The 23361-nt window shown below is 47.7% G+C and overlaps 4 protein-coding genes across 8 annotated transcripts in view; 2 read left to right on the top strand and 2 right to left on the bottom strand.

The window, feature by feature from the left end:
* Positions 1-15587, top strand: part of LOC310663288 (uncharacterized protein) — a 31987-nt gene extending 16400 nt beyond the window's left edge. For all 4 annotated transcript variants that reach the window (XM_083410925.1, XM_083410924.1, XM_083410927.1 and 1 more), the window contains 11 exons: positions 3449-3672; positions 5354-5507; positions 7593-7801; positions 9781-9898; positions 10951-11156; positions 11264-11381; positions 11978-12147; positions 12846-12943; positions 13056-13162; positions 14616-14681; positions 15439-15587. In XM_083410925.1, coding sequence (XP_083267051.1) covers positions 3449-3672; positions 5354-5507; positions 7593-7801; positions 9781-9898; positions 10951-11156; positions 11264-11381; positions 11978-12147; positions 12846-12943; positions 13056-13162; positions 14616-14681; positions 15439-15527 — 1559 coding nt within the window. In that variant the 3' untranslated portion in view covers positions 15528-15587. The remainder of the gene's footprint in view (positions 1-3448; positions 3673-5353; positions 5508-7592; positions 7802-9780; positions 9899-10950; positions 11157-11263; positions 11382-11977; positions 12148-12845; positions 12944-13055; positions 13163-14615; positions 14682-15438) is intronic.
* Positions 1-23361, bottom strand: part of LOC310663057 (G-protein coupled receptor 4-like) — a 303619-nt gene that overhangs the window by 123419 nt on the left and 156839 nt on the right. The window lies entirely within an intron of this gene.
* On the bottom strand, positions 4041-5257 carry LOC310662624 (vacuolar protein sorting-associated protein 29-like; the record flags this gene model as incomplete). Its single annotated transcript, XM_083409569.1, has 2 exons — positions 4041-4587; positions 5248-5257. 2 exons carry the CDS (start codon positions 5255-5257, stop codon positions 4052-4054), a joined length of 546 nt encoding a protein of 181 aa, XP_083265695.1. The 3' UTR covers positions 4041-4051.
* The window catches only part of PFAS (phosphoribosylformylglycinamidine synthase), a 50067-nt gene continuing 45101 nt past the window's right edge, over positions 18396-23361 (top strand). The window contains exon 1 of one of the 2 annotated variants that reach the window (XM_083410043.1): positions 18396-18693. The gene's annotated coding sequence lies outside the window, so the exon portion shown is untranslated. Of the gene's footprint in view, positions 18694-21221; positions 21380-23361 lie in introns of those variants that run through there. The other variant, XM_083410044.1, reaches the window with a different exon arrangement.

Here is a 23361-nt window from a genome sequence, read left to right on the forward strand (position 1 = left end):
ATCCAGTTCCCTATGACTCAGCACCGCCCCCAGGCCGTATTGAGAGGCATCACATGCCAGGACCAGCGGCTTTGACTCATCATAATGAGCAAGGACGCTCCCGCTACTCAGCATTCTTCGCAAGGAGTCAAAAGCCTTCTGCTGCCCCTGCCCCCATCGCCACACATTCTTTTTCTGCAACAGTCTATGTAATGGTTCAGCTACCGAAGCTTTATGGGGTAAGAACGAATGATAAAAGTTAATAAGTCCCAGGAATGACTGCAACTCCGTCTTGTTCTGTGGTCGAGGTGCCTCGATGATGGCCTTAATCTTAGCATCTGTGGGGTGGATGCCTGATGCATCAATTTTAAACCCCAAGAAATCCACAGCTGGCACCCCAAAACTGCATTTTTCCTTTTTCAGTTGCAACCCCACCTCCTTGAACTTGAGCAACACTGCACGGACACGCGCAACCAGTTCCTGTGGGTCTTTTCCAGCAATCAAAACGTCATCAAAAAATGGCAAGACCCCCGGCAGACCTCTTAACAGGCGTTCCATGAGCCCTTGAAAAATCCCTGGGGCCACACAAACTCCAAATTGTAATCTGTTAACTCTGAACGCCCCTTTATGTGTGACAATAGTCTGTGCTTCCGCTGATTGTGGGGTTACTGGCAGCTGTTGGTAGGCTTGTGCCAGGTCAATTTTGGCAAACACCTTGCCCCCAGCCAGTTTAGCCAACAGATGTGATACGACTGGAATGGGGTATGAGTTTCCCCTGAGTGCCTTATTGATAGTACATTTGTAATCTGCACAGATCCTGACTTCCCCATTTGCTTTAAGGGGCGTGACGATTGGAGTCTCCCACTTAGCAGAGTCCACGGGTGAGAGAACTCCCTGCTTGACCAATTTATCCAGCTCTGCTTCGATCTTGGGTTGCAGTGCAAATGGCACTCGCCTTGGTTTGAGTCGGATTGGGGCCACCCCAGGGTCCAACTCGAAGTCAACTGGGGGCCCTTTATAACAACCCAGTTTTCCATTAAAGAGACCAGCAAACTCTTTGCATAATGCCTCGCTCATCTCAGGGCAGGTTTGGATTGAATTAAGCCCTGATATACTCAGTCCCAGGGCGGGGAACCAGTCAGTGCCCAGGAGACTGGGGCGACTGCCCTTCGCAATCACCAGTTTGAGTACAGCCTGTTTGTCCCGGAACTGAACTCTCACGGCACACATTCCCATAACATGGATGCGGCCCGCTGAGTATGACTGCAAGGTTGCCGGGAAGGGCTCCAGAGGGGGCAACTTACCCCTGGGGAAGAATGTCCTCGCGGTCTGGTCCGACACGATAGTGAATCCAGATCCGGAGTCCACCTCCATGTCGCACTGCTGACCCTCAATCTTCACCTTGACGTGTGCCTTGCCTTGCGCTGGGAACTGCACGACCCTCCCGTTGATCTCCGTTACATAGTGGCAGTCCTTTAGAAAATGGGTTGCTGTGGGCGGTCTGCGATGCTCCAGTCTAGGTGTTCCTGTCGCTCCCAACGCCGCCGATCTACAGACCCTGGCGATGTGACCTGTCTTCCCGCACGTCCGGCACATAGCATCCCGGAAACGACAACTCTTCCGCTCATGGTTTCCGCCACAACCTGGACACCTGCCTCGGTGATCTTTGTGCACTGTGCAGGCCTGACGCACTGACTCGACCCCACGGACTGGGCTCTGGCTCGGAGTAGCCTCTAGCTCGTCCATGGCATGCGCAACTTCTATCTGTGGCTTAGGGGCCTTGCGACTGGCATCAAGCTCCTCTCTTTCATAATTCTCCGTGGCGGTGGCCTCCTTCAAGGCTGAAGCAAGGGTAACCTCTTCTTTAGCCACGATGCGTCTTCTGGCTTTCTTGCTGCTCAGACCACCGATAAACCGATCCAGGAGAGTCTCTTCCAGATTTTGGAAGTCGCAGTGCTGAGCGAGCTTCCGCAGTTCAGCTAGAAATGCAGATACAGACTCCCCAGCACGCTGCTGCCTCTCATGAAACTCCATCCGCCGGGCCATCTTGGTCTCAGTAGGCGCCAAATGGCTTGTTAGGCAGGCAAGAATATCTTTGAGAGATGTCTCACTTAGCTTCGCTGGAGCAAGCAATGCCTTGGCCAGCTTGAAGGTCTCAGGCCCACAGTAGCTCAGGAATGTGGCCCTTCTTTTGCTGGCATCGGTGATCCCTTGAGCCACTGCGAAGAACTCGAAGCGTTCGACGTAGTCTTCCCACGTGTGGGGCTCTGATGGCTGGAAGGGCTCCAATACCCTTGGACTCTCCATTGTCCTGTGGCAGGGTCGTCTTCTCAGCTGGCCAGTGAGTCTTGTTCTTAGCTGCAATCCGGACTCTGAGGCAGGGCTGCGTTTAACCGCTCCTCAGCATTCCGGATCCCATCCTCGTCGCCAGTTGTTGTGACGTGGGGTTTGTGATTTCAGCTCTCTTGACATAACCTGCTGGAGACAGTTCTCTAGTAACACTTCTTTATTACAGCAAACAAGACTGAGGATCCAAATACAGCAGTTTAAATGAACCAATAGTAGCTGTACCCCCTGAAACCAAAAGGCAGTTACTTTACCCTAATGCAAATATAGACAATAATAATACAGATATAAAATCCTTTGACTCAATACACAACATGTGTGTGTGGCAAGAAACAGTTATACCTGCTGCTCCTCCTAGTCCTGTCTCTGCCCCCCCCCCCCCGTGGCCCCCAGAAGGCTATACATAAGGGAATGTGGCCCTTGGGCTGAAAGAAGTTGCCCAGATCTGATTTAATGGATTGGAAATGACGGCACTCTTTTTCAATAGACTTAATGTCTGGCATCGATTCTGGGGCGTTTACCTCTGCTTTACATGCTGCTGAAGATTCTCATTTTGCTGTGACTATGTGCTTTGTCTGCAGTGGCATCAAAATCTGAGTGCAATGGACACGGGGACAGTGAAATCCGTTTGGATGTTAGAGCCGAAGCCTGTTGGCCGAGCTGTGTGAGCAAATTCCCCACAAGATCACACAGCCTGGAGGACTGGCCATGCTGGCAATTTCCCTCAAGGCAAACTCGCTCTGCACAGCAGATGATCTGAAGAAAGCAGGCTCAGACAGTGTTTCCCAAACTCAGGTCTCCAGCTGTTTTTGGACTACAACTCCCATCATCCCTAGCTAGCAGGACCAGTAGTCAGGAATGATGGGAACTGTAGTCCAAAAACAGCCAGAGACCTGAGTTCGGGAAACCTTCTTTAAAGCATCATGCAGGGCTCTTTGGAAGCCCTGTGGGGTGCTTTGAAGTCCCAATTTTGGGGGCTTCAAAGCGTCCAATCAACTGACCCCATTGTGACACCAGGTAATTGCGAGGTCTCTCCCACCTTTCAAATTTGGCTCACGTCTTTGGCGAACCCTTCATGATGTGATGCAGTGCCAATAACAAGGGGAATCTCTGTCTCTTGCAGATCTCCCTATTTTCACCACCACCACCTTAAGGTGGGGGACCCCCCGGATCTTGCCGTCCCTAGTGAGATTCCCGCATCTGTATAGAGATGAAGCTGTTGAGATGGGCTTGGATGGGCGTGTGATTGACGCAGCCACCATCCTGACAAATGGATACAGCTTCCTGGCAGACACCAAATTCTTCAGCATCACAGTGCCCATTGGGGCCCCAGGAGGTCTCATGGAGGTCAGTATCTGCTGTTTTGGAAAGAGCTACAGCTCAGTGTTAGAGTATCTGAAGGTTGCAGGTTCAATCCCTGGCATCTCCCCTTTTGCAGAAGAAATAACTTTTTGAGAAATTGGAGAATTTTTATTATTGACACAGCCCTAGCTAATATTCTTCCAATGAAGGCACTCTGGCTGCCCTCCAAGGAAGACTTCTTTTTGCTCTTACGCCATTCCTTAAACTTTCTCTCGCTGTTAAAATGTTTATCCTAATGTCTGGCAGCAATCTGTCCCTGCAGCATTTTGAAAGTCTATCTGCAGATGGTGAGTGGGGAGGTTAATAGACTCTGGGGTGGGGGGATTAATGCTAGGCTTGCTTCTCCCCCCCCCTTTTTTTTGCTTTAAGATTTCTTGTATTCAATCCTTTCTACTTTCACGTCATCACCAATCAGCTGATAAACGTAAGTAACAACGGTGGAAGCTTGGATGTCCATCAGCACAAATGAAGGAATGATGTTGTTTTCCAAAGCACTGTAGGCTCCTGTTGCTGATCCAGGGTTGATATAGAACTTATTTTCATGTTCAAATGCTTCAAATTTGTGTGTGTGCCCTGAAATTAGGATGTCCACGTCAAACTGCCTTTGAAGTAAGGCCAGGCTGGCCACGTCACCCCATGGAATAACTTGATGGCCATGGATCAGTCCAATCTTAAACTGTCCGACAGGTACAACTTTCTGTTCAGGATAATTCAAGTTCTCATCAAAATCCCCTCTAACGACATGAACATCACCAGCCAAGGTCTTGAGGTAGTCATAGCTCTCCTTTGGGCAGAGGTTTCCAGTGCAGAGAATGTGTTGAATTTTTCCAGGAACCAGCAGTTTCTTGAATTTAGCTGGCAGGCTGTTGCAGCGGTGTGGGATATGAAGGTCTCCCAACACTATTTTTTTAAAAAAAGATATTTTATTGGGTTTTACAATAAGTATAACATAACAAAAAGAAAAACACAATACAACATATAACAGAAAAATACAATAACATAACATATAAACACAAAACAGCAACAACATGTAAAAGAAAAAAATAAAAACAGTTTTTATCTCATTATAATCTTGGCGTTAACTTGTGTCACCAACCTCCCAGACCTTCCTTCTCTGTATTCCAGATCTTATATTCTATCAGCAAATTCCTTCCCTCTGTCTTAATTTAATTTCATCATAATTTTAATATCTTACTATAATTGCATTTCCGTATATCATAAAATATTAATCTTTCTTAATCTTTAAATTTTTTTTTACTAATAACCTTTTACATTCGATCTGGTGTCATCAAACATTCATTATCTTATAATGTTTCTGTAAATAGTCTTTAAACTTCCTCCAATCTTCCTTCACCGTCTCTTCTCCCTGGTCTCTGATTCTGCCAGTCATTTCTGCCGATTCCATATAGTCAATAACTTTCATCTGCCATTCTTCGAAGGTCTCCCAACACTAAAACCAATCTGTGCCCAGCCATCTTGGGGGGGCTCTCTGCACCGCCTTCCTGCCTGCCTTCCACTAGGGTTGCTTCTAAAGCGTTGCTTCTTATACAGAGCTGCTACCAGGCTCCATCTAGCTTAGTATTGTTCCCACTGACTGGCAGCAGCAGCAGCATCTTCTCTAGCAGGAGACATTTTTAACATTCCTCCTCCCACTTTTTCCTTCCAGAGCGACGTGATCGACAACCACTACGGCACCACCTACAGCATAAAGCTGCTGTTAGACCGCAGGTGGCAGGGAGACGAGAGTGACCGGACACGCCACCGCAGCTTCAAGGCCATCCGCACACCGTTTGCTCCTCATGCACCTGTGCTGACTGACAGTAAGCTCAGGCCTTGTTCTTCCTTCCTCTCGGAGCTTGAAATGCGCCCCTGTCTAGGCAAGAGAAATCGCGTTCACATCTGAAATCCTATTTGCGTCCTAGCAACCTGAACATTGCCTTAGCCAATGCACCAATGCCTTAGCACCACATAAAATGAATGCACCGCTCCATACTCAGTGCACTTTTATTTTATTTTTTAATACAATTTTTATTGATTTTAACATATAAATTATAAAATGTGCCACACAACTTTATCACTTATACAATCTTTTTAGACTTTCATCAGCACCTCTAAAAATCCACCATTGTAATCACTTCTGCATTTCTCAATTTTATATTACCTTTAAGTCTCTTAACAAATCATCCTCCCCTTTATCCATTTTTGTAATAATTCCAATAATACTCCTCACAAAACTTCTTGCAAACCTACAAACGTCGCCTGATCTTCACAAATACTTTTCAAATAGTCCGTAAATTTACTGCAGTCTTCCGTGAATTTCTGGTCCCGCCAGTTTCGAATCCTTTCTGTTATTTTATCTAATTCTGCATAGTCCATTAACTTCATCCTCCATTCTTCGATTGTTGGTAATTCTTCCATACTCAATGCAGTTTTAGAGGTCCCCTCTAGATGTCCTTTTTATTGTGCATTCGTGATGATCCGCACGCATGACAGCGCCGGGGAGGTTATACTCGAGCCCATGTTGTTGGCACCTGCAAAAGCCTGAGGGCAGACATGATGTTTATATGCCATGGTATGAAACCCTGTGGGGTTGTAGTCAATGTTAGCCCTACTCAGAGTAGGCCCATTGAAATGAATGGCTGTGGCTCAAATAGGTCCATTAATTCCAGTGGGGCAACAAACACTAGTTTAAGTGGATACAACCCTATTGGTAGGGTAGGAGAACTGAAAATAATGCCAGTATATTTCACAACTAGCACACCACCTGACATATATTTTGCTCTAGGAGGCTTAGTTTGGTCAGAATTGAGTAGTATACATTTCCAGAGTTAACACTAAATACTTCTGGTAAATGAGCCCCCATAGCTGCTAGAGGGCTGTGAAAATTTGCATACCGGGCTTTTTAGACTCTTGTACCCCTGTACAGTGGTACCTCTGGTTACAAACTTAATTCGTTCTGGAGGTCTGTTCTTAACCTGAGGTACCACTTTAGCTAATGGGGCCTCCCATTGCCACTGCACAATTTCTGTTCTCATCCTGAGGTAAAGTTCTTAACCTGAGGTACTACTTCTGGGTTAGCGGAGTCTGTAACCCTGAGGTGTTTGTAACCTGAGGTACCACTGTACTATCTGAAACCAAAGGGGCGCATTGGTTGCCAGATGCTTTTCTTTCTTTCTTTCTTTCTTTCTTTCTTTCTTTCTTTCTTTCTTTTACAGCTCTCCTCCCCCACAATATGTACACAGGGGGGAACAGTGAACATTGAATGGGCCTTGGCAAGGTTTCTAGAATATTCCCAGCCAACATGGCGCCCATCCTGACTTCAGCTCCTATTGACTCTGAGGACTGGCCATGCTGATGGGAGTTAAACACATCTGAAGGAACCATGTGGGCTACCGTTGGTCATAAGCCCTTGCAAACTTTTTCTCTTGGGAAGTGGAGCTGTGGGGGACAATTTTTCCCAGTGTTAGAAACTGAGATATGAAAGCTAGGAGCTAAGTGGCACCTTAAAGCTAGGTTATAGGTGCAACAATGGAATGTCAGGCACACTTTTTTTATAACAAGAATACAATGCTGAAAATGAATGAACTGCAGCTAAACATTGTGTTCATTTTTCACATGGTCTAGTCCTTTCCCTGCCCACTCCCCTAATATTCTTAAGGAGGTCTCTTCTCCAGTTTTCAGAAAGTAGTTGGAAGTGGGGAGGCAGGAAAATCTCCCCCTTTCCTTCCACTCTGCAGTTTTAATCTGAAATCTTGGGCGCAGCACTGCGCCTAGAGCTTAGAAACTGCTCGCACTAATGAGATTCCCTGTCACAAAATGCGCCGGACAATGGGAGTTTCGAATGCTGCTTTTGTCTCCGCCTCGGCTGACGCCATCTACTACCCAATGCACCATCTCTCTTCCAGACACAGTCGCTGAGAGAGGTTACTTTGACATCAGCCTAGGCAACTTCCTCCCAGACTTGGAGCTGGTTACCATCGCGGTTGGCGGCAAGCCCTTAACGCCCGCAGAGCTCAAAGGGCGTGGTTTCGGCCTGGGCGAAGCCCACAACCCCAACAACACGAGGGTCTTCATCCTGCAGGTTCCTTTCACTGACCCCCTGGTGGAGCAGGAGGTAGGGGCCTAACTTGCGGTCAGCTTTGAAGGATTGTTTCTGTTGCACAGGCAGCCAGGTGTGTGTGTGTATGCAGAGTATAGTTTTCAGAGGCCATGATAAGAGACTAGTCCTCATTGCTGCAAAGTAGATCTTGAGCAGGGAAATTACAGTCTTGTGAAAGAGAAAGACTAGAATGTGTGCGTTTGCTGAGCTTTTGAGGCAAGGTGTAGAAGTTCTTCCATTCAGGGAAGGTAGTCAAGGACCTGTTTGCATTTACTCTGGGCTCTTGCCCTTTAGCATTCTCCTTCTGAGCAATCTCGATGAAGGTAAACTTTGCCTTGGTACAGCAGCTTAGTTTCTACTACCCCCACCTGTCCTCTATCCAGGAAAGCAGAATTTAAGTATGGGATATTCCAGCCAGACAAAAGTGCTTGGGGTATAAGGCCTGTGAAGGATGTGGCATGAGGATTGCTGAGGGCCACGTTCGGCCCTTGGGGACCTGAGATTCCCACCCCTTTTCTAGAATATCTTACATTTCTTACTTCTCCATCGCACAAGCAAACAAGAGACCTTCCCAATTGTAATTTGGCTATCCATAACCATAGCAGGTAAAACACTATTTTTAAAAAGAAGTTAAACCAACTATATTATTTACAAGTTGGCTTGTGGGCCATGACCGGTTTAAACAAACATGTATTTGCCTGGTAGCAGAAGACATGGGGAAAGGCCTTAAGTCAGTAGCAGAGTTACTGTTTGTCATGCAGAAGGTCTCTGGTTCGAATCCTGGCATCTCCAGGTAGGGCCCTCCCTGAAACCCTTGAGAGCTACTGTGTAGACAGTATTGAGCTGGATGGAACCATGGTGTGACTCAGTATAAGGCAACTTCCTATGACTGAGCTGGCAAAGCCTCTCCATGGCAAGGAGTTTCGGAGCCCTAGAATAGCCACTGAGAGGGTCCTCTTGGTAAAGGTAAAGGGACCCCTGCCCATTAGGTCCAGTCGTGGCTGACTCTGGGGTTGCGGTGCTCATCTCGCTTTATCGGCCGAGGGAGCTGGCGTACAGCTTCCGGGTCATGTGGCCAGCATGACTAAGCCGCTTCTGGCGAACCAGAGCACGGAAACGCCATTTACCTTCCCGCCAGAGCGGTACCTATTTATCTACTTGCACTTTGACGTGCTTTCGAACTGCTAGGTTGGCAGGAGTAGGGACCGAGCAACAGGAGCTCACCCCGTTGCGGGGATTCGAACCGCCAACCTTCTGATCGGCAAGTCCTAGGCTCTGTGGTTTAACCCACAGCGCTACCCGCATCCCGTCCTCTCTTGAGTTCCTGCCAAATGAGCCTCAGATGTTGGTGGGAGAGGCAATATTATTATTTATTTAAAAGATGGCCTTCTCCCAAGCAGCTTAAACCCAGGCAGGCTCCTATGGGAGAACACGGTCTTTCGAATAACCTGTTCTCAAATTGTGTTTGTACAGCTCACAACCCATACTCTGAATCGTGCCTGGGAACCGGCCAGTAGTCAGAGAGGCTACTGTAGCAAGCAAGTCGTACCTCGGCTCCCGAACGCCTTGGGAGTTGAACATTCTGCCTCCCAAACAATCGAAAACCGGAAGTGATTGTTCCGGTTTTTGAACGTTCTTTTGGAAGCTGAATGTCCGACAGGGCTTCCAATTGGCTGCAAGAACTTCCTGCAGCCAATCGAAGGCTGCGCTTTGGAAGTCGAACGGACTTCCGGAACGGATTCTGTTCGACTTCCGAGGTACAACTGTGCTCCCTATAAAACCAGTCCCGGTTAATATTTTGGCTGTACCACCTGAAGTTTCAGAATGCCCTTCGAAGGTGGTCCCATGTAGAGTGCATCACATTAAAAAAAAAATAGTGTCATGCTGATAACAAGCTGGATTGAGAGAATGATGCGAGATTCGAATTTGTAACTTTTGGGGTGGAGGGGCTTCCAGCTTTCATTGTGCCATGAACGGGCCCTTCTCTTCACCAGTACCTGTATGACAACATCAGAAGATACACCCTGCGGCTAGAATACATCTTCAACCTGAACCCAAAGGGCAAGCCTTTCACCTACCTTGGGGTAATTGAATGTGACGTCCCTGATGTTGGTGAGTCTGCTGGAGCAGAGGGAGCGGCTTTGATTTTCTGTCTTTCAAAGAAGTTTAAAATATATACATGGGAAGGAATGCAGTGTTGCTCAGTCAATCCAGTATAGTGGTACCTCGGGTTAAGTACTTGATTCGTTCCAGAGGTCCGTACTTAACCTGAAACTGTTCTTTATCTGAAGCAGCACTTTAGCTAATGGGGCCTCCTGCTGCTGCCGTGCCGCCAGAGCACGATTTCTGTTCTCATCCTGAAGCAAAGTTCTTAACCTGAAGCACTATTTCTGGGTTAGCGGAGTCTGTAACCTGAAGCATATGTAACCCGAGGTACCACTGTACAATTGCCTATCAAGTGTAAATTACATCTGTACAGATATTCTTAGAAGTAAGCAATAGTTTGGAAAGATTTGGCCTGCGTATGCACCATATGTCTGAAGCACATTTCAAGCATGTGTTTTCCTCCCAAAAAGTCTTTGGAATTGTAGCTAACCCTTCCCAGCACCCTTAATGAACTACAGTTCCCAGGATTCTATCAGGGAGCCTTTAAATGTATAGTGACAGCCTTGTTCCCTCATATGAAACCCTTTTGCTTTTAAGTTTGTGCTTATCATCTGTATGTTTTAAGTCCTTGAATTAAGAATGGGGGCCTCTGGCCTCCTCACCTTGCAGAACTGCTCTTAAGTTATTTCATGCAGGTGTGCCCAAAAATGCACAACATAATTGCAAGCATTATAATAGATTAGAGATACCCAACATGGTGCTCTCTAGATTTTGGACACTCTTTGGCCGGCATGAACCATGATCAGGAACCACAGGAGCTGGCGTTGACAGCATCCTGAGGGTGTCCACGTTGCCTATCACTGAAAGAGACCACAAAGATTCCTAATGAAGTGTATTCAACTAAGTCTGGAATCTCTGTGGAGAAGATGGCCTCTCTTGCAAGTAAATCTCAGTCATTGCAAAACTGTGTTTTGAGAGAGGCTGTGCCTTGTAACATCTTCTGTATACGCAACAAGATATATTTGTTGACGCCCTCTTCCTCACCTACCATCCTTCAGTTCTTCCGACCTTCGAGGGCTTCTGTGAGACGGGGAGGATTGGACTGGTAATGACCCACGGAAACTTGGACCGCTACTGGGTCCCCTACGTGGGGAATTTGCAGCTGACAAATGAATTGGCCGCATCGCAGAACTACACTGTGCAGGATGACGGCAGCTACTACTACCTCTCGGTCCCCTTTTTGGCAGCTGGCTTGGTGTATGAGGTAGGCCTGAGTTGGGGAAGGCTGCTGCCACCACTTTTGGCCTTGAGTTGACGTGGGAGCCGACCCGATCAGATATGTGTGACGTGAGTTGGTGTGTGTTGCCGCAGGATATCTCCCTCCAAGGACTAACTGCCCGACTTGACTTCACCCTGAGGGACAACAAGACGTCAGCGACACTGGTAGCATTCCCCGTTGGCTGTATTTTCCCCACCGGAAAACTGCTTGGTAAGGAATTTGGCATGGCGGTTCCGTTTTGTGTGGAGTAAGACTTGTTTGGCAACCTATTTCAACCCAAGGCCCACATTCCCTGATGGAAGCAGGGTGGGCTTGTAGCAGGCAGGGCCAGGGGCAAAAGTGGAGAGATTTCTTTTAGAAAGTGATGAGCAATAATTTTGGAGACGGACCTTGGCTTGGTAGAGTATCTGCTCTGTCTACAGCAGGGGCAGGGAGCAGGGTTCTGCCCCTCATAATGTTCCCAAAAACAGCTTTGGCTGACCCCGCCTAACAAAAATTATGGCTACACCCATGCCTGGTAAAATGGTGCCCTGTGTGAGGCCAGTCCTCATACCACCTTCCCAAAGCCAGGTAAAGGAGGTGTCCGGCTTTGGGAAGGAGGCACAAGGCTCTGGCAGGGTACTAGAGCCCTTCTCCCTCCATACCAAAGCTGGGCAAGTGCTAACTAGCCTTTGGGAAGGAGACAGGAGGACTCTAGGACCCTGTCTGAGGCGTGAGGGTCAGTGTTGACAATGCTAAGTCAGATGGACCTAATGGTCTGATTCAGTAAAAGTCAGCTTGCTGTGTTTTTTTCTTTCTTCCTGCAGTGTGTCTCCCCAATGGAACCATAATGGCCACTGTCCTCGGCCTGGACACGAAGCCGGATTTGGACCCCAGGAAAACCCACCTACGGGACAAGAATTGTGGGCCAGTGGCTGCTGATGAGTCCAAGGCCCTCTTCTCTTTCCCAGTGGCTTCTTGTGGCACCACAAGGAGGGTAGGTAGCTCCCAGGACAAGGAGCGCACAAACCACCAGCTCCTGACAAAATTCTACAGCTTTGGGCAAATGCTGAAGACACACTTCTTTACTTGGGCCGGAGACATTTGAAACACTTGTTTTCAAGATTCCCACCCTATTCCTGTCACTGTAATCAGTGTAAACTGCTTTTAATTGTAAATTTGTAACCTGCCCTGGGACCCCTTGGTGGAGGGCGAGTAAAAAAATTAAGTAGCAAAATAGTATTTAGTAATAATACTATTTAGTACTAATAGTTTTAACAGTATTATTAATCACCACCACCACCAATGTTGGGGCAGCTCCTCTAGCACCTTCCTTGGGGCTGCTAAAGACCTGCTAAAGGCAGAAGCAAAGGAGCCACAGGCCAAGGGAAACACATACCCTTGACTCCCATTTGGCCTGGGAGGACTTAATTTTATTGAGTGGTTATTCTTCGTTTTATTGAGTGGTTTTAGTGTAAATCGCCTTGGCTGGCAGAAAGGTGGCTTATGAGTTCAACAACAGTAATAAAACTACCTACAGTCAAGAGACCAGGGTGTAAAGAGGTGCGTCTTCAGATAGAAACAACATAATGAACGGGCCAGACACACCTCTGTAAGGGAGACAATTCTGCAACTCAGGGTTCCCCAACTATGGAGCCCCCCCCCCCTGCACTGAATTTCTTCTCTGCCCTTCAGTTTGACGGTAACTACTTGGTGTACGAGAACGAAGTGACCTTCAGGAGAGAGTTGATTCCGGAAGCAAGTCCAGTTATAACCAGGGACTCCCAGTACAGGTGAGGCAGCTCTGTGGTTAAAATGTTCCAGAAGAGATGATGTCCTTTTCTTCTTCTGGTGGTGGTGCTGGAATGGCTTGTGTAAGAGTACAGGTCTGGCTTTTCTCTCCAGGCTGACCCTGCGCTGCCGCTACCCCCTCAACGAGGTGCTCCGGGTGTGGGCCCGCCAACTGCAGGGGGGGCAGGTGACACCTCAACCCTACGCTCTTGAAGCCAAAGGTAAGCCGGTCACTCACACTGTTGGCGTGTCCTTCCTGGCCGGGAGAAGTTTTTCTCCCTTGTAATGCAAGAACCTTGGTGACATCCCAGCGAATGCAAATTACGGGAGGGATGTGTCTGTACGTTTGCCACAATGGCTGTGTTTGGTCTCCACTGTCAGAGCGACTCAAAAACTCTGAAAACCTGTTGCTGGGAATTGCAGTTGGGGAGAATGTTCCTGTGCTTTGGGGGCTTCCTGTGGACATCTTGGGTGGCCTCTGAGAACAGGATGCTCGGTATATGGTATGATGAACTCACAGTACAGTGGTACCTTGGGTTACATACGCTTCAGGTTACAGATTCCGCTGACCCAGAAATAGTGCTTCAGGTTAAGAACTTTGCTTCAGGATAAGAACAGAAATCATGCTCCGACGGCAGCAGGAGGCCCCATTAGCTAAAGTGGTGCTTCAGGTTAAGAACAGTTTCAGGTTAAGAACGGACCTCTGGAACGAATTAAGTACTTAACCCGAGGTACCACTGTATTATAATACTGTGGTTATGATATAATAGACAGAAGGGTGCGGCAGAAGAGGAAAAGCAACAACTCTGTGGAAAACAGAGTGGGAAGTTGACAAAAAGAAGTCGAAATTGTTTTGATTGTACGTGTTAAAAATGTTAATAAAATGTAATTGAAAAAGAGAACAAGATGCTTGACCTGATGATGCCCTTGGCCAACTCCTAAGGGCTGAGGTACCTTTGCACACCCCCAAATAATATTTGAGAGGGCCGGGCCAAAATGGATGGAGATTGCCATTCAAATGGTGATTGTGTGCTGTATCTTGTGATTATGTGGGGTGGGGCCTACCTGCCCCCCATATTTTATTCGACTTGGCAGCCCTGGACTTGAAAAGGGCTGTTTTCACTTCCCAGAGATACAGGAAAAACTTTCTGCCTCCCCACTTCTTGAAAGCATGGCTTCTGGTCATATAATGGTCCCATTTCTAAGGACACCAAAGTGTTATGCTAGAACAGGGGTCAGCAAACTTTTTCAGCAGGTGGCCGGTCCACTGACCTTCAGACCTTGTGGGGGGCCGGACTATATCTTTTGGGGGGAAATGAACAAATTCCTATGCTCCACAAATAACCCAGAGATGCATTTTAAACAAAAGCACACATTCTACTCATGTAAAAACACCAGGCAGGCCCCACAAATAACCCAGAGGTGCATTTTAAATAGAAGGACACATTCTACTCATGTAAAATCATGCTGATTCCTGGACTGTCTGCGGGCCGGATTTAGAAGGCGATTGGGCCAGATCCAGCCCCTGGGCCTTAGTTTGCCTACCCATGTGCTAGAATGTAATGTGGACTTAACACACATCATCTGTGGTGGTGGGTGTAGGACAACTCCATTGTTTTCCTCTTGTGTAATGTTTGATTGCTTCCTAACAACTGGGGTGTGCCTGTCTTTCAGCATATCAGCGGAAGAGGTCTGCGGATCACCATGCTGTATCCCAGATAGCAGGCCGCTCTTCATCAGGTAAAGCCTCGACCATCATCTCAACCTGTGGAATGCCACTTTGACAGGAATAAGTATCTGGTCTTCCAGATATCACAGCAGGGACTGTGTGTTGCGGGAGAGGGAGGTTGCTAACTTTGGGTAGATATCAAGGATCCAGACCATGTGGAGAGAAGAAGGTGGGATGGGGAGGGGGGTTGGCATCTTCAGGCAGATACCAAGCGTCCCAGCTGGCAGCTAGAGCGCTCTGCTGCGGGTGACACGCATTTGTCCCATGGGCTGCTGAAATTTTGAACCAGCCTTGTCTGCAGGTACTTGACTTAAAATCAGGGCATGCTGAAAATCTTCTTCTTCAAAAACAGATTAAAAACACACTCCAAAAACCTCGACACTGTTGTCACCCCCAAACGTAAAGTAAATGCTAATAATACAACCTGGAATTGGTAACGTATAAACTTTGGAGAGCTTGTGTTTCATGATAGTTCATTGGGGAGAGAATAGAACTCAGTGGTGTAGAGAAACACACTTTGCATGCTCAGTGGTCCCAAGCAGGTTCAGTCTCTGGTCTCTGTCTCCATTTAAAGCTTTGAAGAGCAGGTGATGATTGCAGAGATCCTCTGCCCTAAGATGAGCTGCTGCCAGTCAGACCTGACAACACTAGGCTAGATGAACAAATTGTCTTCAAGTATAATAAGACCACTTGCTATGTTCTTAGGGCAGAACCTCTGCAGCCCTGAGTCAGCTCAGTAGACACTAACTCCTTGTTCCTTTGTTGCAGGAGCAGCTGCAAAAGCCATCTCCATAGCTCTGTTTGGGGTAGCTGCTGCAATCGGCATGATCCTTCCGGTTGGATTAATTGGTTGTTAAAAACAATATTCTGAAAATGTTACGTGTCCAAAAAGAAAACAAATAAAAGGCTTCAAACGACTTATGAGTTGGAGTTTTTCAGTATAGCCTATAGGTCTCAACTATGGGACGACAAACCAAATCCCCGCATGTAGAAAATCAGCATGTCAGGGAAAAGGCTTGGCTTAGAATCCTCCTTCCTGACCTGCTAGTAGCCAGCTGTTACGTATATGGAGGTTTGTGTGTTCTAATAGACAAATTGATTTGGAAATCTGCACCACTTCATTGGCACGTGCCTAATAATCTTTCAACATCCCTCTCCAAAATCTCTCGCTTGAGGCTAAGTAGCCACAGGCGTGGTTATACTCCATCTTAGCTGGAAGTGGTGGATGGCATCAAATACATATCCTAAACAAGCCCACATAAGGAACCCGCAAAATTATTTAATAGCCTGCTGGAAGGCTAGCAACATGGAAATGCAAGCCCCTAGCTTCATAGCAAGCTAGTTAAAAAATATTGCCACCTACCATACAGGGACAGGTAGCTTGGGTGCCAGGCTAGTTGCAAATTGAAGGCAGCTGAGCAGATTTGCTTGCCTGTCCTCCATATTGCCTTTGGGCAATGTTGTTGAATACAAAGCTGTTTCATGCTACCTCTGCTCTAGGGAGACTGTCACATAACCCAGGGACGTTGAACTGATGGATCTCCGAATGTTGCTGGACTACAAATCCCATAATCTGTTGAGCCAGGTCTTTCTCCCATCCCTGCAGGCAAGAGGACCACACACCTGTCAGGTGAGTGGTCCTCCTGCCCACCTGTCAAAGTTGGCCCATGGGGAGGGGCAGAGATGCTGCCCTAAGCAGGATTGAACTGGCGCGTGAGGTGTTCACTCCAGTTTCCAGCTGCTGTGTCTCTACTTGGCATCGCATTGGGTGTGACTTCGGGAAAACAGGCCTTTGTGGGACAAATGGGGAGGCCTGCAAGGCCAGCCCAGTGGCTAGCAATGCTGGCTGGGCCTGAGCCAGAGGAGCTGGGAGTCCGGCAACATGTGAAAGCAGCCACAGATTCCCTCTCCCTGGCACAGCCCCAGACTCCTGCTGGCCGGCCAGTTAGCTCATCTCCTGCACTGGCTGGGACACAGTGTCCTCAAACTCTCTGCAACACACTATGAGCTGCCAAAAAAATGCTTTACGCTTACGGTGGCTTGATTTGGCCTGTTTGGCCTCTTACAAGAGGCCCATGGATGGTGTGTGGGGTTATGGCGTCCCACCCCCTTCCCTCTCACACACCCATGGCCTTGGATGAGGCATTTTGCTGCTGCTATGACGTCAGCAGAGCAACTAAAGGAGAGGTGGCAGTAGCTACACATTTGCTCTGCTGAAGGCTTTGTGCTGAGCAAGCTCAGGAGCTTTCAGGTATGGGAATTCATTTCTATAAATGCCACATTAGTTGACTACAGTAGCATTCCCCCCATTTTTGGTAGCGTACACTATCTTTTTTCTCTCTGTTTTGTTTTCTACTTGGGTACTATTTCTTGTTTCTTGTCTTACTCTGTGTGCTTGTAATTTATCAATAAAGAATAATAACGATAATTGTTATGTACTGAGTTGAATAGGATCCAAAAGGCAGCAGTCTGATTGGTCCTAGAACAATAGTATTCAGAATGCAGCAGTCTGATCGGTCCTAGAACAATAGGATCCCAGAATGCAGCAGTCTGACTGGTCCATAGGAGCCACCCAATCCAGCTCCAGGTGGAAGGGAATCCACAACCTGATTGGCCTACAGGAGAATCCCGGAATTAGCCAATCACGTGGAGCCCATTGTGTAAATAATGTGTATAAGGCAGAAATTCTGGGGGAACTTCCATTCCTCCTCACCACGATGAGCTGAATAAAGAGCATGAAATCCACTCTCGTCTCAGAGTATATTTCAATAATAAAAAGAGGAAACGACCACCCTCCGCCGTTAAGTTTCCCTACATCCAGCCTGATCTGTTGGCTCCCACCTCAGCAGCGTGATAGACAAACCCCATCTGGTAAAGTTTACATTGTTAGACTCTCTTCCTTTTGCTTGTCCTGAATGAAAAGAAGCCACCTGCATCAGGTCAGTGGTCCAGCATCCCATTCTCACAGTGCCTTCCCGCTGGAAGCAGACAAGCAAAAGTATTCAGAAGCAGAATTAAAACCCAGCCACCAAGATTAGTAGCCACTGACAGCTTTATCCTGCATGAATTTGTCTAATGTACCGTAATAATTCTCCCATCGGTACCTCGTTTGTCTGTCAAGAAGGAAGGAAGATGAGCTTCAGTTGGTAAAAGAATCAAGCAATTCTGGACAGAGAAAATTGGACCCTAACTGTTAGAGGCTGATTTTATAGTTAGTTGCTGAAACTCAGGCCTAGGGCCCAAATAATAGAATTGTAGAGTTGGAAGGGACCCCAGGGGTCATCCAGCCCAACCCCCTGCCATGCAGGAATCCTGCCCACAGCTGTCCCTGGATGGGCTCGAACCACCAACCTTCTGGTTAACAGCAAGACACACTGACCCATTGTGTCCAGCCATCTCTAGCTGGCCCTTGGGACTCTGCCCAAGTCATACCTATCCATAGCTATCGGCTATTATGGATAAATGGAACTGACATATTCAGAGGCAGTATACCTGTAACTATTTATTTATTTGGTGTGGCTAAAGAACAACGTTTTCAGAGCTGCTGCCTCCGGACTCTGCTGCCTGCTGAACCAGACTGGTGGTCTGATCCCATATGGCTTTTTCTGTATTCACCAGGAGCTGGTTAATAATAGATCTGGGAACTGTTAATCGCTGACATGCCAAAGGTTCAACGACAGGGGGGCATCTGCTTATCCACCCTGGGGAGGGTCACTGAATTCCACAAAGGTAAAAACGATCAATTCCATCCCCCCAACCCCAATTAATTTTGGGAGACCTGGGTCTTGTCTTAGCTAGTTTAAACCTGATCGTGATGTGGCAGGGAGCAAGAGTTTCTAAAGAATGGTAAAAGTGCCTTTGTGGTTGGATGTCGAAATGCACACTCTGGCTCAAATCTGAACTTTGGTCACTATCTGCACATATAAATTTAGAATGGGCTGAGAAGGGAAGGAGCTCCACAAGCTACAGGGAGCCGCAGCTGGCAAACCTAAACTTGGGCGACTTAAGTAGCAGAGCAGAGAGGTAAGTACAACACCCATTTATTTTACGGCCTAGGACCCTCGTACCTACGGGACCGCCTCTCCTGGTATGTCCCACAGAAGAACTTACGGTCTGCAAATAAAAATATCCTGAAGATCCCAGGCCACAGAGGGGTTAGGCTGGCCTCAACTAGAGCCAGGGCCTTCTCGGCCGCAGCTTCAATCTGGTGGAACGCTCTGTCACAAGAGACTAGGGCCCTGCGGGACCTGACATCTTTCTGCAGGGCCTGTAAGACAGAGCTGTTCCACCAGGCCTTTGGTCAGGGCGCAGCCTGACCCCCTCCTCTGGCAATCTGCACAGAATCTTGCTTAATGGTTGCCATCAATTTGATTTTGATTAATTTTTATAGTGAAAGGTTTTTAGAATGTTGGATTGTTTTGATTGTTAGCCGCCTTGAGCCCAGCTTTGGCTGGGGAGGGCGGGGTATAAATAAAAGTTGTTGTTATTATTATTATTATTATTATTATTATTATTATTTTATTTATTAAAGCAACAGCTCAGGCTAATAAGAGCGCAGTAAAGGCACTGTGTGTAGCAGAAGCCAAATCCTACAGTAACTTAGAATCAGAATTGGGAGGGGCCCTAGGGTCATCTAGTCCAAACCCCTGTAATATACGAATCTCAACTAAAGCATCCATGACAGATGGCCATCCAAACTCTGCTTAAAAACATCAAAGGAAGGAGAGTCCATTTCCTTCTGTGTTTCCTGGTTCATGCTAACCATCGTTTGCTGTGAAATCTGAAGGTGTGTGTGGGGGGGGGGACAGACGACAACAACATATCACTGTACAGTGGTACCTCGGGTTACATACGCTTCAGGTCACAGACTCCGCTAACCCAGAAATATTACCTCGGGTTAAGAACTTTGCTTCAGGATGAGACCAGAAATCGTGCTCCGGCGGCGCGGCAGCAGCGGGAGGCCCCCATTAGCTAAAGTGGTGCTTCAGGTTAAGAACAGTTTCAGGTTAAGAACAGACCTCCGGAACGAATTAAGTACTTAACCCGAGGTACCACTGTACTTTGTTGTGCAAATCACCCAGCACCCCTGATAGACTTTAACTCCAATACCTTAATTTGTTGGTATGTGACTGAATCCCACCAGAAAACAGCAGTATTCTGGATGTGCCCTGGTCAGGTTTTCGAGGGAACCAACCTATGGTTTTGCTTGCTCTAATTGTCACTCTAATAAGGACTTTGGAATTTTCCTTTCTTTTTGTGCTTTCCCCTCCTGGCATTAGACTTAGCTACTAGTGTATATCCCTAGTTATAGGCCAGGCATGTCCAAAGCCTGTTTTGGGGGCCTAATCCAGCCTGCTGGTCGATTTAATCCAGCTCCCGTGGCAGCATATGTCCTTGGGTAAAATCCTAAAAAAAGCTCAAAAGTTGAACAACTTTGGGGTTAAACTGTAAAAAAAAAGCTCAATAATTTCAATCCTGAAAAAAGCTCAACTTTGGTCGGCCCTCACACATGTTCAGATCATCAAATCTGGCCCTCTTTGAAAAAAGTTTGGGCAGCCCTGTTATAGGCTGAATCTAGACACATCAAAAATGTGACTCAGTTAAACGGGTTGTAAACTTCATACAGGGAAATCCCATTGGCGAAAGACAACCATCTGGTGTTACAGTGTTATAACGCATATAAAGCGCTTTCTTTACAAATGTAGCTGAGTCCATTATATAGTTACTCTGGGCATATTGCTAGTCTGTATCCAAAGAAACAGAAATAAGTTGCCATATAATGCATCTGTCCATCTGAGCCAGGACTGCTTACACTGGCTGGCAGCAGCAGCAGCAGCAGCTTTCTGTAGTCTCTTGCCATTGCTGTTGGATCTCAGTCTAGCAATCAATAATAAATCTCGGACAAGTATGACGGATTGTGAAACCATTCTGCCTGCAAGCATGGGTTCTGCCCACAAGCAGGCTTGGCAAAACTTCCTTGTCTTCACAAAAAAACCCAAGGAGTAGGTTCCACCGAGATTTGAACTCGGATCGCTGGATTCAGAGTCCAAAGTGCTAACCATTACACCATGGAACCTTACACAAGATATCTCCCTGGTTGCGAGAGAATTAGCTACCTGGCTCTGCTACCTCGTAACCCCCAGAAAGTGGTTTGGAGAAAGAAAAGGATTTTTAAAAAGTTTCTGAGCGACGCTCAACTAAGGGCACGAGGAGAAGAGCGCATTCTCTGCGCGGGGTAGGAGGAGATGATGGCTCCGATCGCAAGAATAGGTTATTTGGGGGTAAGGACTGAATTGGGAGGCAAAATGTCGAGGTGAGGGGTGGAGATAATGACTCTCTATAGGGAAATCGCACGGAGGAAGGGGATCAAGATTCCTGGGTTTAGCTCCCCCCCTCCTCCCCCCCCCCGGCAACAAAGTTTGGCCAATGCCCCCACGTGCTTCCATTCAAGGCCGAGAGGGAGGGAGGCAGGGGGATCGGCCAATGGGGAGGGCGCTGCCTCGAGTCGCCGCCTCCCCCGCGGATCGTCCCCCTTTTCTCCTCCCACCAAAGGGGCTGCGCGCAGTAAACTTTCCCCCCCTAGCGCAGCGAAGGCAGGCGCTCCTCTTTTCGCCCCGTGATCGAGGGACCGCCGGGGTAGAAGATCGCGCTGTTGTGGGGCTCAGAGCGCGTGTGAGAGAGGAGAGGAGGCACCCCGCGAGATCCACAGGTAATCGTTATCTCGATGCCACGCGAGGAACAAGCGTGGGAAGGCTGGCTGGCCCCTTGCGAGATCCAAGGGCGCGTGGATCCCAATCATTTGCTCCGCGGCCGCGCGCTACAATCTTGGTGGGGTAGGAAGTGCTTCGGCGCGGGATTCGAACTCTAGACCGCTGCGGACATGTTGGGTATAAGTAGCAGAGGCTATGTGTGGCGTACGGAAGTTGTTGGTGAGTTTCCACTTCGCAGGGCTGAATCCAATCCTTCCGGGGATTGCTTCCAGGCCGCGGAAGCTTCTGCAACAGTTCATCTTCAAGGTGCTACAGATTTATTAATTTTTGTTCCTGCTTATGTTAATTTTCACATCCCAGTCAGAAATAATACCGAACCCGCGTGTGGGTTGTTGTCCACACGTGATGATTCCTCGCTTGGAGAAAGGGCTGGTGAACAGAGGCATGCAGACGCAGCCCTGTGCCTAGAGAGCAACATGTGACCCAAACACGACTTTTTTTTAAAAAGGGGGGGGGATTAGAAGAGGCCAGCCCACGATCATTTTTACAAATCAGCCCGTGTGCCCCCTTTCACACAAATGCTTGTGCACGTGTCTACCCGCAGGTTGTAGCTGTAGTCAGAACATGTGAGCAAGACGATTTCTTGCTGAAATAGTATACAGTACAAGTTTATTTTCCAGTTACAGGATTGCAGCAGGCAGTTGCAGGGCATGTGCAGTTTGGAAAACTGCAGAATATCTGTGCTGAACCTTTTGCAGCAGCAAGCAGTATTGAAAGTGGGAGCGCATAATGTTACAATAATGAGCAATAATGAATGCACAATAAATAATGAATGCACAATAAAGAAGATGTCTGCAGAGGCCCTTAGGCACCAATCTCCTATTTCTCTTTAGATAGCTTTATGGGCAACTGCATGAAGTCCTCAATCTGCTTAAAATTAGCCAAGACTAACTAACCCTTAGTCTATGTCCCTGAATTAAATGCATCCTCCTCCCTTGATTATCCTTGACTCCATTTCCCTAGTGCCTCTTTTGGGTTGAATTTTAGACTGTAGAGTCTTTGGGGGCAGGGAAATCCCTCTTGCACTTCATAAAACACCTTGGCGCTTTAATGAGAATGTTATTAATCATCAGTAAGAGCATCAACACTTTAGTCAGGACTTCACGGATGGCAGTGACAGTGAAGTCCCAGTTAACTTTAGCTAGATGGTGTGAAAAGAATAAAGGATTGAGCCACGTTCAGAGCCAATCTCTGCTGGTTGCACGCAGTGTACAGTTTGCCGTTTTGTTCTCAGTTGCAGTTTGAGAGGCGGAGAATTGGGGGATGTTCCCTGAGCCTTTGAAACTTGGACGATGAAGCAAGAAATGTGATTCGGAGGCCACTGACCTATTTGCTGCTTCTTATCTCTGGGATATTTGGCTCCAGCGAGCTGGCCTTTGGGACATCTGTGATTAGAGCAAGGTGGATTCTGGGGTGGAGAGGGACATTGAGAAAAGGGGGTGGGTGGGAAACTGTATGATTGATTCAGCCCACTAAGGGCCGGCTCACGCGTGAGGCACGGTGAGGCAACTGCCTCAGGCGGCAGGATCCACAGGGGCAGCAGATCTGTCCTCCAAGGAATGCATTGCCTGCTGCTGCTGCCACCTCTACAGCGGTCTCTTGGTAAATAGGAGGTGCTACTGGTCTTCTCCTACCCTTGTTCCCAGTGGACATCTTCACCCTTCTTCCCTGGTGAGGAGAGCGTCGTTTTGTGGTTTGCCTCAGGTGCCAAAATGTCTTGGGCTGGCCCTGCCACCAGAGCCTCTTCATCTGTTGGCAGACACACACTGGTAAGCTCTGTCTGTATGCTCACCCCCCCTGGCATCTTGCTCAGTGTCTTATGCCAAGGATGGGCCTTCCAGAAGTTGTTGGGCTACAGTTCCCACCATCCCTGGTTGCTGGCTGGGGCGTGGAGTTCAACATCCGGACGGCCACCCTTTTG

This window comes from Podarcis tiliguerta, assembly GCF_965153285.1.
Source record: "Podarcis tiliguerta genome assembly, chromosome: 13".
NCBI lineage: Eukaryota > Metazoa > Chordata > Lepidosauria > Squamata > Lacertidae > Podarcis > Podarcis tiliguerta.